The 12,622-nt window shown below is 34.1% G+C and overlaps 1 protein-coding gene across 3 annotated transcripts in view; it reads right to left on the bottom strand.

Moving 5' to 3' along the window:
- LOC126741883 (integrin alpha-PS2) overlaps nucleotides 1–12,622 on the bottom strand; it is a 264,327-nt gene that overhangs the window by 175,017 nt on the left and 76,688 nt on the right. For all 3 annotated transcript variants that reach the window (XM_050448343.1, XM_050448342.1, XM_050448344.1), the window contains exon 3: nucleotides 2,629–2,729. In XM_050448343.1, coding sequence (XP_050304300.1) covers nucleotides 2,629–2,729 — 101 coding nt within the window. The remainder of the gene's footprint in view (nucleotides 1–2,628; nucleotides 2,730–12,622) is intronic.

Raw genomic sequence — 12,622 nt, 5'->3', positions numbered from 1 at the left:
AATAATTGCGGGCAGGTAAGATTTAACTTATTTAAATTAGAACATATTCAAGTTTTGGTTGTTTGTTTTTCTAAAAGGTAAACAGGCACAACATGCATTATTGGGCAGCAAATAATCCTCACTGGATGAGAACTGTACCAAATCAACATCCCTGGTCTGTGAACGTATGGTGTGGTATTTTCGAGGATAGAGTTATTGGTCCGTATTTTTTCCAAGGTCATTTAAATGGACAGGTCTACACAGATTTTTTAAGAAATCAGTTACCTCGTCTACTAAACCAAAATTTAAATCGTACGGTTTCAGCAGGACGGAGCTCCACCCCATTATGCCATACAGGCCCGTACTTATATAAATGAGATTTTTGAAAACAGGTGAATTGGTCGAGGTGGTCCTGTTAACTGGCCTGCTCGTTCGCCAGATTTGACCCCCCTTGACTTTTTTTTATGGGGATTTATAAAAGACAAAGTAATGGCTAGTGCACCTACAACTCCAGAGGACATGAAGAACAGGATTCGTTTTGCTTGTTCATTAGTGACACCAGCAATGTTACAGCGGGTACGAAAGTCATGTCAAGAAAGGATAAGAAAGTGTTTGGAAGTCTAAGGCGGTCACTTCGAACAGCTCCTTAGGCATAATACATAGACGATAAATAGTTAAAAAGTAGGAAATAATTTGTTTTTATTGTAGTAGAATATTCGAATTATTTTTAAATTTAATCAAAACATTTTTGATCATAATTCCGTAACCAGCAGAGCAATTTTAAAAATTTTTTGTAAACAGACTTCATATTTTATGTAGATTCGTATTTAAGAATAAAAAACACGTCATTCCATTTAAAACAAGGAAGTGACCTTCCCCCCTCTCTTAGGGGGGTGAAGGGACAAATGTCAAAAATATCACAAAAAGTGCCCCCCGGTATACTTGAAATGTCACCAAAATGTCAAAAAAAAATTTGCAGCCGTTTTTGACATATCGCATTGTAACACTTTAAAAAACTCACCCTGTATATGACGTGTTTTCTAGTATAATGGAGAAAATAGGGAAATAACGAAAACATGAAGAAAGGATCAGTTTTAACATTACTTCTATCTAAAAACATTAGATAAAATAATACTTGATATATTTACTTATTTCTAATGATCTTTAAAAGTAAATAAGAATTTTGCAAAGCATTTTTGCTTTAAAAAAATTCTTGTAGTAATACTGCAATATCACTTGCTATCTATCCAATTGATTCTGGCTTATTTTTACTTATTATTCTTAATAATCACTATTATTAATTAAAATAAAATTTAATTTCAATAAAAAAAGTTTTTTAGGATTTCAAAAAAATATGAGCTTAGTGGTCGATAGATAAAACCTAAGCTGGTATATTAGTGTATTTAAGAATAATTGAACCTAAACATTGAAAGGTACCCTTAATCATTTAAATTCAGTTTATCATTGAGCATATTAGTTAGCATTTTCTAAATTTAATGCTTATTTTAATAATTGCGCAATGCTTAATAAAATAAACTATTATTATTATTATAACATTGTTTATTGCTTGGGGAAATGAAAACGATAAAATGTTTGAAATACATTTTTAATTAGGCGATAAAATGGTTGCTATTATGCTAAATCAAACAAGTAAAGTATGATCATGAACAACTTAACTAATCTTTTTAAAAAGTGTGGAACTGGAAAAAATGTGCAGGTTTAATATAAAAAGAAAACAGAATTGCAGAAATATATTTTTATCTTTGCAGCAGATATCATATTAAATTATAAATCTGCATACTGAATCTCTCAGCTCCACAAATTATTGCTTCTTTTTTCATCCACTATTATCAACCAAGTTGTCGAGAAATTCATATGCAATTAAGTGAAAAGCCAGAAGGTACTGAATATTTATCCACATTTGAAATTGTCCAATGAATCTTTGTAAATTTATTTAATGGCACTTAATGTTTCTTCTCTTAGATATCATTTAATTGATTGGTTGACTTCACTTAAGGCTTCTTTACGAGGCTTCATATAATAAAATATCCACCATGATAATTTATAAATTTCATCTGTTATAATGTTAAAAAGTGTCTATTTATTAACTTAAATTTTTACTAAACGCTGTTTCCTTTAAACCGATTAATAATCTGGTAACATCGACTTCCGTTACAGTGAGATTAATTATTTTTGTTGCTAGTGCAAGTTAATGTAATTATATCGATGCATTTACATAAGTATTATTGCGTAAAGCCTCGGATTTAATGGCGTTTATTAAGATGCACTGTAGAAAATATGTCACTGCCTATTTTATTACGAACGTTAAAATCGTATACCACCGGTTGGCGAGTCAAGCAAGGTCACATTCGACAATTTTATTGACGAAAATTAGAAAATCCTCGGTTGAGTTGATGATCAGGCGATCTAACAAGCCGACGACCGTTAGAAATAAATTAGATAATCACTATCATTGATGTTGTTTATTGAAAATGCTTGGGGTATTGACAACGATAGGATCTTAGAAGTAAATCATTAACTAATTGATTAAATGATTGCAATCATGTCAAGATAAATCCTCTTGAACAACTTATCTTGAGTATTTGCATTAAGAGACTTGATGTTACATTTAAAGATTATTGGACTTACAGCTATTGGACCACCAACTGGACTTCTTGAGGTTGAGAGTGTGGCTCCGAACCATTGCCTTTCTTTCTGATCCATTTGTTTGCCATTGATCCTGTGATTTCCTGAAACGTTTTATAATTTTCAATTTCATTTCAATTAATCAATCAATGTTTAATGTCAATATATAAAATAATTATCAGTCAGGAACTAAATGTTGCATATGCTAAAAAATTATATTAGTATAAAAAAATCAACATCTTATAATGCACGCACCAGACTAGGCTACAAATTAAAAAAAATAGTTAAGATCGACAATAAAATTTCAATTACTAAACATATTTAAAAATTCAGTCTTCATGTTAAATAAGATAAATGATAATGATATAGATAAAGGTAATGATTTTTATATAGAAATGATTTTTGCAAATAAATAGAAAACGTATAATCATAGCTTTTAAGTCCTTAAAGCATTATGAGGAATCTTCTCTATAGGATAGACTAGCCACCACATGAACACTTATTCTTTGATGGCCAAAGATAGTCTTTGCACCAATACGGGCATACTAAAATGTCCATGCTAAAATGTCATAAGACAAGACTAAATTAAGTAGGACAAAATGTGACTACCTGAAAACTAAATGAGATGCATAATCTTCCAAAGTAAAAAAAATCACATCCCAACTCAGCGATTGAGAGGATTCGAACAGAACACTTCGAGAGGATTGCACTACCCAAAAGCATCCTGTGCCAGTGAGATAACTCTAAAAAGTTACACTAGGTATATCAAAGGTACATCTCGTTAGTTTTCTCAGAAAACAAAAGCTAAAAGCTAGTAGTATCAAAGTGTTTTTTAAGTGCTTTTTTAATCTATGCATGCAAGCAAATTTAAAATTCTCCCAGAAATGCCTTCATTTTTGTAAAAGCCAACTGTACCTGTACTAAAAAGAAGAAATTATTAGTCTCGAAAACCTCGCAGCAATAAACCTTTCCAAGATCTCTGCAAATATAGGGAGAAGAGGTATATGGATATAGTTATAGATATCTTTTTTATCAACCTTATTAAAGATGAGCATTGCATTAGGATATTTCAAAATATCTGGGAAGGGCTTAGGGACTATGGGCTTTCTAGGAAGTAAGCAAAGCAAGTAAACTATAATATTCCTAATGAACTTGATTAACTCTAAGGTAAAATCAAAACGAACTTTGCTTTTCTTATTATTATGATGACCTAAAGTGTCTCTAACTTCTATAAAACTAAGTGTATTTCGTGATAAGCCTATACTATGGAAGTAAGGTATATATTAGATTGGATCTACTTAAATTGGACCACAGTATAGCAAAGTCTAGAATATTAGAGGATATTGTAACAAACTCAATTAATTAAAATATCTAATAGTAGAAGAATTCCCTACGCAACATAGTAGCAAAGTACTCTATTTGGCCTCTGTCAGTTTTAGAATGAATACAGTTTAAAGTATTTTATGATATAATTCTTTAAAAAAAAATCTTTTAAAGCAAACTACTAATTTCATTTCAGTATTAATAGGTTGGCGTATATTGTAGCCCTTGAATTTTATTCTTTAATTTCCCGTGGATTTCTTGTAATAGATGCTAGCTATACAAAAATATTATTTAATTGAAAGCTCACACAAAAAAATTAAATTCTCCATTCGATTTTGTTTTGTTTAAATGCGTACTTTCATTTAAACACTTTCTTCGTCTTTTTTTTTAATCAAATGCAAAATAACATTCTTGATTTACAAATCTGATTCTGAATCTTAATAGTTTTTATTCTGTAGACAAAATTTATTCTAACAATTATATAGATTTTAATTATATTCTTTGTATAACAATATAGTTGAATTTATACCTAAAAAAGGACAATAATTACTGCAACCTAACACCCAGCACAGCACTGCTTTCAATAAACTTACTAATGCACTTACTTCACTAGGACCTTCTGAAATAATCTATACTAAAATTACTTTTCTTTATTACCTTGACACGACTCTAAGGTAACAACTCTATAATGTACAAACACATATTATTAAATTAAAAACTCAAAATAAACAAGAAAATTCTTCAAACATCATAAACTTCATCATAAAAGTCTTACTAATAATTTGATATTAAAAACGGAATATTTTATAAATATCATACAACATAAATTATTAAACCTTGAACCTACTGATTGTCAATTGTGGAACTAAAAGAAGCCACAATTCATGCAGGCAATGCAAAATATAACAATGCAATAGTTAATAAATATGCAAATTTCGTTGTCCAAAAGATTTATCAACAGTTAAGATTTAAAAATATTTAATTTTGTAAATATCAAGATAAATAAGAAAAGGGTATTAACATGTTACAATATATGTATAAGCAAAGTGTATTAAATAGCACATATCTTTATATTTCTTTTAACTTTTTAAATTAACGTAGATTGCTAATACTTAATTAATTTTTTACATAATCTCGAAAATGCAATTACTTTTACAAAGCTTCATGTGGTACATTACTATAATTTCTGTTACGTTGCTGAAATCAAATATTTTAAAACCATATATGACGCCTATACTTTATCAAAGAATATACTATCAATTTCTTGGAACAAAAGTAAGTTTTTCGAATCATTAAATATTTTTTTGCTATACATGTCCCAATATTAAAAATTAAATAGTTCATCTTTCATTATATAGGACCTATTTATTATTCATACCATTTCCATTATTATTTTAAAATATCTCTACTTCGTAAAAGAAGAAAGCGATATTCAATTTGCAGATCAATAATTATGTTCAAAAATCTAAAAAGTATTTACTGCCTCGAGAACAGGACAGTTGCCCTACTGAATAGCTGTAAAAACGTCCACTCGTAAGTTGTATACCATACTGAGCTTCTAAGAGTTCAATCCATTAGTGACCAAGTTATTGATGGATAATTCTTGACCCTACCTAACAAAGGTACTCAAGTAGTTATTAGATATAACACTGCACCAATTTTACACCGTACAAATCCCTACAAATTGCGAAACTAAACTAAATGTCAAAACCTACTCCAGAAATATCCACTATACTTCATTATGTTTGCCTTTTAAGGAGGCAGGAGTAATATTCCTGAGAAACGCTGACTCTTCACTGTAAATATTTTCAATGATATAATTGACTAGTTATTACTGTAAAGTACTTGTTTTTAGGCATTCTGATAATAAGGCGTTATGTAACTCAAAGGACTAAAATAACACAGACGTTTCACAAAGAAATATTATTCAAAATTATAGGAATTAATCCTTAGACTTGCACACACAATGATGGAAAGTATGCCAGTTACAGAAATTTCTGGAATAGTTCAGTTGGAGAGCTTCCTCTTCCACTTTCCTAACGTTCCACAACTTCAATACCATCCTGGTGGTAAATTACATATCAGAAAGTCGAGGGCCGGAACGAAGTGCTAAATGCATTTCGTTACAGACCTTTGCTATGGAAGTGAGGTAGATTGTAGATTGAGAAGGGAGTCGTTTCGGCTGATCCGCCGCTCAGCACTGCTACCTGTGAGATATTTTGTGCATAACTCTACTTGTCTTAGTTTGTCTCAAAAAGTCTTAGACTTCTGCCGTACAAATCTATATTTTTGGAAGGTAGTTGTCCCACTTCTTGAGGTGTTGGTTGTACCCCTTTCAGGTACTTGAGTCTCTTGCAGAGTTGGGTCGGGCATTCACAGAGCAGGTGTTCTGCTGTTTCTGTGGCATTGCTGCAGAATCCACATTGGTCGTCCTCTGTTATACCTATTGCCTTTAGGTGATATTTCACTGGGCAATGACCGGTTAGGAGTCCGACTGCTGTTCTGATGTCTGATCTGTTCATGTCTAGGAGCTGTTCAGCTCTTTTTCTAGAAGTGGTTATAAACTTTTTTGCCTGTCTTAGTCCTGGTGCTCTTCTATACCCCGGTGGTCAGGTAGCCACATTAGTGTTACTTGATTCTTTGTTGTAAGGCGCTTTAGGGTTTGTTTGCACTCCCAGACTAGCTTTGAATTACATTTAAAAGCTTTCAGGGCCTTTAGAGCAGCTTGGCTGTCTAATAGTATAAATATGTGTTTTCTTTGGAGGCTTTGGTTAATGCACTCTTCTGCACATATGTCTATGGCAAGCACTTCAGCTTGAAAGATGTTAGGGTATTTGCCCAGTGACTTTGAGATCTTAATGTTAGGGCCTGACACGCCCAGTCCTGCTCCTTCTGTTAGCTTGGAACCGTCTGTGTACCATAGCGATGCATTGTCGGCTTTTGGTACTTCTTTTTTCTCCCATGATTGGCGATCATCTATGATCACTTCGAATGGAATTTCTATATCCAGCATGGCCGTTATGTGGTCACTTGGTTTGCTGGCATTTTCCAGTTTAATTTCTTCGAGGATGCGCAGGTGACCACTTAAATCCCCAGGCTTGAATTTGCCGGCTTGGAAAAGCCTGTGAGCACTGTTAATTGCCTCTTTTTTCACGCTTATGTGAAGTGGAGGCATGTTTAGCAGTGTCTCTAAGGCTGTGGTAGGACAAGTAGATATTGCCCCGGTTATTCCTAGACATATCAGCCTTTGGACTTTGTTTAATTTGGTCCGTGCGGTTGTTTGTTTGTCTTCGGCCACCATACCAGCGAAGCGTATGTGATGATAGGCTTAATGTCTGTTTGGTAGATCCAGTATACCATTTTCGGTTTTAGCCCCCATGTCTTGCCAACGAGTTTGCGGCATGTCCAGATTGCCACTATGGTTTTGGAAATGGTCTTGTCTAGATGATTGTTCCAAGTTAGTTTGTGGTCCAAGGTAACCCTCAGGTATTTCACCTCGTTAGAAAATGTTAGCTGAGTTCCGTTTAATATAGGTGCTCTGAGTTCTAGCTTCCTTCTTCTGGTAAACGGCACTAAAATTGTTTTTCTAGGATTTAAAGATAATCCTTCAGTTTCGCCCCAGTTTTGTATAGTATTTAGGGCACTTTGCATTCGATTCGATATAACGCCCTCGTGCTTGCCCCTAACTATTACTACCAGGTGATCTGCGTAGCCTAGAACTGTGAATCCGGATCTACTTAATATGTTAAGAATTTTGTTTACTACTAAGGTCCACAGTAGAGGTGACAGAACCCCTCCTTGGGGACATCCTTTTACTGTGGTTACTGTTGCTGTCGCTCCATTTATTTCTGCTGTGATGGAGCGGTGCTTGAGCATTGATCCTGTCTACTTTACGATGGGGGCATCCACCCCCCAGTCTTGCAGTGAGGTATATGAGTATATCAGGTTCGATTCGAATTAGACCACAACCCAGCAAAGTCAAGGTCCTAGGGTATTGGAGGATATTGTAACAGACCTAATAAAATAAAAAATCACATATTGGACCTAGTAGAGGATATTCCTGTGCAAAATAGTAACAGAGTACTCCACCTAGCATCTGTAAGTTGTGGAGTGAGAACAGTTTAATGTATTTTATGATACAATTAATTTAATTACGGCATGGATTTCTTAAAACTGATACGAAATATTTATTTAATTTTAGGGTCACTTACAAGCTTAAATTCTCCATTTATTTTTGTTTTCAATTGCGTACTGGCATTAAAACACTCTTTTTGTTTTTTTAAAATAAACCAAGATCATATTTCTCGTTTGCAAATGTGATTCTCATTGTGATTTCAAATGTGATTTTACTAATGTCTTTATTCTGTAGACAAAAATTAATTCTACAAAAATAACGTCAATTTTAATTATAATTTTTATATGACACAATAGTTGCATATTGAATATATAGCCAAAAAAGACAAATAGCTATTACGCTCAAGAAAGATTTTATGTTTAATATGCTTGTAATATACGCTGGTCGCAGAGACAGAGCTTAGAAGTCGTGTTTTTCTGCTATGTATCGGTTGTGTTGCACTGTCCTATGCTATGTTCAATATGTACCTTGTATTGGTTAGTAGTCTAGTAGTAGTAGTACGGGTCAGGAAGCTAGAGCTCGGCAAGTAGGCCTAAAAGTCCCTTTCTGCCAACCCCAGAATAACCTACCCTTACTTCTCCACTCCCAAAGCGTGGTATTTACTGTCGGCCCATCCTCTAAATAAAGGCTTGCATTGCATGTTGTCCCGACAAATCAAAAAATCTTAAAGTCAAATCTTTAAGATTTTTTCGTTGGAGTGCCGTTGCTCTAAATTTTTTCCTTTTGAAGAAACTCCATCCATGGCAAATTCTTAACATGTGGTATACGCAATTCGGACAAAGCGAACTTTCTGTTATACCAAGAAGATGTAGAAAGTGTAGATGCCTGTTATGCCCAGTTAGGATTTCCACTAAGTCTTTGATCCCCTGTCCTCTCTTTGTTAGCAGTCACCTTACTTTAGAGCCGTCATGATTCCTGGTATATTGACCGGTCGATTTCCTGGTATCCTGGAATCAACCTTAATCTCACTTCCTTGTGTGCTGCGAATCTTTCCAATGCGTCTCTGCACTTCTGGGTTAGCATATCAGGTTAGGTTAAATTAGGTTTGTTGTGAGTGGGGCAGCTCGTGTCGCTCTTTAAGAGTTCAATAATTTGACTGGGAAAAGTATTCTTAATGTTTCCCATTTTAGGTAAGGCATTGCCGAAGATGGCCTGCCTGATTCTCTCTAGTACCGAACATCTGCATAGGATGTGCGCTGCAGCTTCGTCTTCCTGCATGCATAGTCTGCATTTGACGATTTCCAAAAACCAATCCTTTAAATGTAGCGGTGCAGTCTGCAGTGGCCGGTATACATTCCTATTAAGGCTTTTAGGTGCCTCCTGTTAAGTTCCCTTATGGTATGTGTTAACTTTCTTGTTACGTCCGGTTATGAAAGCCTTCGCATGGTTGTGTCTTGGTAATCCCTCCCAGTAATGATTTGCTTTGTTGTGCACCAGGTTTGAGATTGTGTGTATTGTAGGCAATGCTGGTTCTAGACCTATCAGGTTGGATTTTGCTACTTTTTTGGCTAGCTTGTCAGCCTTATTTTCTGTAAATCTAGCATATCCCGAAATACATGTTAGGGTAATTTTGTTCCCTTCCTCAAGCAGTATGAGCTCATTTTTGTAGCTCAGTATTGTTCTAGATGTGCAGGTAGGGGATTGCAGCGCTTTTAAAGTCGTCTGACTGTCACTATAAATTTTGATGGTTCTGTTTAACTTGCATTTGGTAAAGCATTCTTGCTCAGATTTCAATGGTATGCACTTCCGCCTGAAAATTGATGAGTGTTTCCAAAGGCAGATAGATGTTTCTGTCCTTGGATTAGTGCAAAATATTCCAGCTCCTACTCAAAAATTGGTTTTGGAGCCGTCTGAATATATGTCCGCTTTCTTTGGTACCATCCGTTTCTGATCCCAGTCCGCTCGGTCTGGTATGTTGACCGAGTATGCACTTATGTTTAGAGTTTTTCTGGGCATTAGATCTGATGGCATACCAAGTGTGCTGTAATTGCACATTTTTTCAACCAGTACAGTTTATTTCATTCGGACCTTGTTTGCCGATTTATGACGTGCAGAGAATCAGTCCAAGTAGTACTTCCATAGCGGCTGTCGGGATGATTCTTGACTATCAGAGTAGATATGAATCCGCACATTACCTTCCAATGCTTTTTGTTTATTTGCTACTTCAACAAAGCAACAGCTCCGCTTGAAAAAATTGTGATTTGTTTCCCTAGCGGAAAGGATTCCCCTTACGGGGAAATGAACTTTTCCTCAACGGAAATGTTCATTTCGAGCCTCCGGTTCCGGCTGAGTTGGTGCTTTCCATCCATGACCTATCTTGTGTACGAGGCCTGGAAACCGTTTAGCTAACAAGTAAACATTGCGCCATGATCTCGCTATACCTCATCCTCTTATGAGCCGCCATGACCATTCTTTCATTCCAGACTGGGAATTCTGGTAGCCCAAGAAGATTGTTTAAAGGTGCCGCAGTATGAGCTCCTAACTTAAAACAAGCCATCCACTGAAAGTGGTGCTGTGCGGGGTTCAGTGAAGCTGTCTTAACAATGTATTTTTAGGGCGCACCTAGCTAATAACAATAGAACAAATAGAACCTAGCTAATAACACCTAGCTTAGCGCTGCTTTAAATGAACCACTTGCCATAACCATTTATGACCACCTCGAATAGATGATGAATTTTTTATATTCAAATTTTTTCAACATTAGATAAACTATTATTTATAGGCAATTGAATATTTGAATTAGGTATATGAATTTAATATAAAATAAAGTTTTTTTAGAGGAAGAACGGTTTACCATTAGAACCTAGGTTTAATGATTGAACAGACAGTTGTTTCAGAGATGGAAATAGCAAGAGCCACACTTTTTTACTACAGATATTGTCAAAGCAATTCCCGGTACAAATAGATATTAGATAAAGAACCTACTTGGTATAGCCCCAAACAGAATTTTAAATAAAACTTAATAATATGACTTACATCTGGCCAAAAAACAAATTAGTTATTCCATCTAGTGCTACTAATGGGTTTCCATTATATCAATTTCAGTCGGTACCATACAAAGTATATTAATGTAGACATTTGGTACTGTAACGGTTCTCTCAGCACCTGATGAACGTAATTTATACACGTCAATCGAACAAAAATATCCATATGCAATTGCTTAGTGCATATCGCGGCAGATGAATCAACAATCAGCATTGGGTATATAACATCATCAAGATATAAATTTGGCATGGCAGCAATGACTAATGAGAATCGAATTCTTAACGACCCTTGTTTTTGGCCAAGATTGGTTTAACGTAATGGATATATGCATGTGAAATGTGTTAATTAGTTTAATCTCGCTTTATAGTGTACTTCGAAATGCATTTGTTAAATTTTTTTATTTAGTAAAAAAAAAGTTTATTACATCAATTTAAATATTACAGCATTACAGGGTTTGCAATATTAACTGGTTTATTAAATGTTAAAACAATTTATCACATATATATTTTTTTTACTATTTATATTGATTAGATAAAAACAAAAACGAATTCCTGGTTTGTTTTTAGTATTGTAGGTAATTTTTTTTAAAGACTAGTAAATTACTGAGGAGGATATCTAAGAAAGACAAAAAATATGATAACACTAGCAATTTTTTTTTCTGTCGTGGTTAGCTTAATAATTTGTAATATTTTAAGCAGTTCTGTGTCTAGTAGATTTTTGATATCAAAATCATAAAAATTGACAAGTTATTGTATCCGTAAAAAAAACGTAAATGATTGTCAAGTAAAATTTCATATTTTCTTTTTCCTAATAAGAAACATGTAATCAAAATGCACTAAGTACTAAAGTACCACACCAATTTAGATTTCGTGTAACTCGCTGTTTGCAGATAATTTAAAAATATTCTTGAGTGTCGATGGTTTAAAACTTCTAGCATTTTTGTACTCATTTTAATTGATGCAATATTAATGGTGTTTGCTGTCCTTCACATTACATAAATATTTTATAAATTGTATGTTTTATAGTAACCAATGATCATCTAAAAAAGGTCAATGTGCCATAAAAATGTATTTGCGCCTCTCTCTCTCTGTATTAAAGAGTTTCAGTTTTGTCATTTATAAAGAATCAGGTAATGTCACATCAGATTGATTGTTACAGATTTGTCAGTTGTCTTTTAATCTAGTTTTTAAAAAAAATTCCCAGCTCTCTAGCTTTGGTTTATCTAGCCACTTCTTCGTTTTCTTAGTGGCCTTTACGACCTGCTACTTAAGCTACAGATTTCTCCTGAATCTTCTTTTTGTTTTCAGGGCTCAGCATTTTCTTGTCTTTCTATAAAATGAAGTTATTCGAGCCTATATTGGCTAGTTGCTTATTCTGTTTGTATAAAGATGAATTGGCGCTAAATCTAGGAGCACCTCTATTGCTGTCAGAATTCCCACGTCTTTAATCATGCAAAGACTTGCTAGCCTTTGAAATTCTGATTGATGTAGTTTATATAATCTTCCTTTACATTTGCATTTTTGAATTTGGTATGTCAACATAGGCCTTACTACT

Source organism: Anthonomus grandis, chromosome 11, assembly GCF_022605725.1.
Source record: "Anthonomus grandis grandis chromosome 11, icAntGran1.3, whole genome shotgun sequence".
In the NCBI taxonomy this organism is placed as follows: domain Eukaryota; kingdom Metazoa; phylum Arthropoda; class Insecta; order Coleoptera; family Curculionidae; genus Anthonomus; species Anthonomus grandis.
This window is presented reverse-complemented; position numbering and strand designations above follow the sequence as displayed.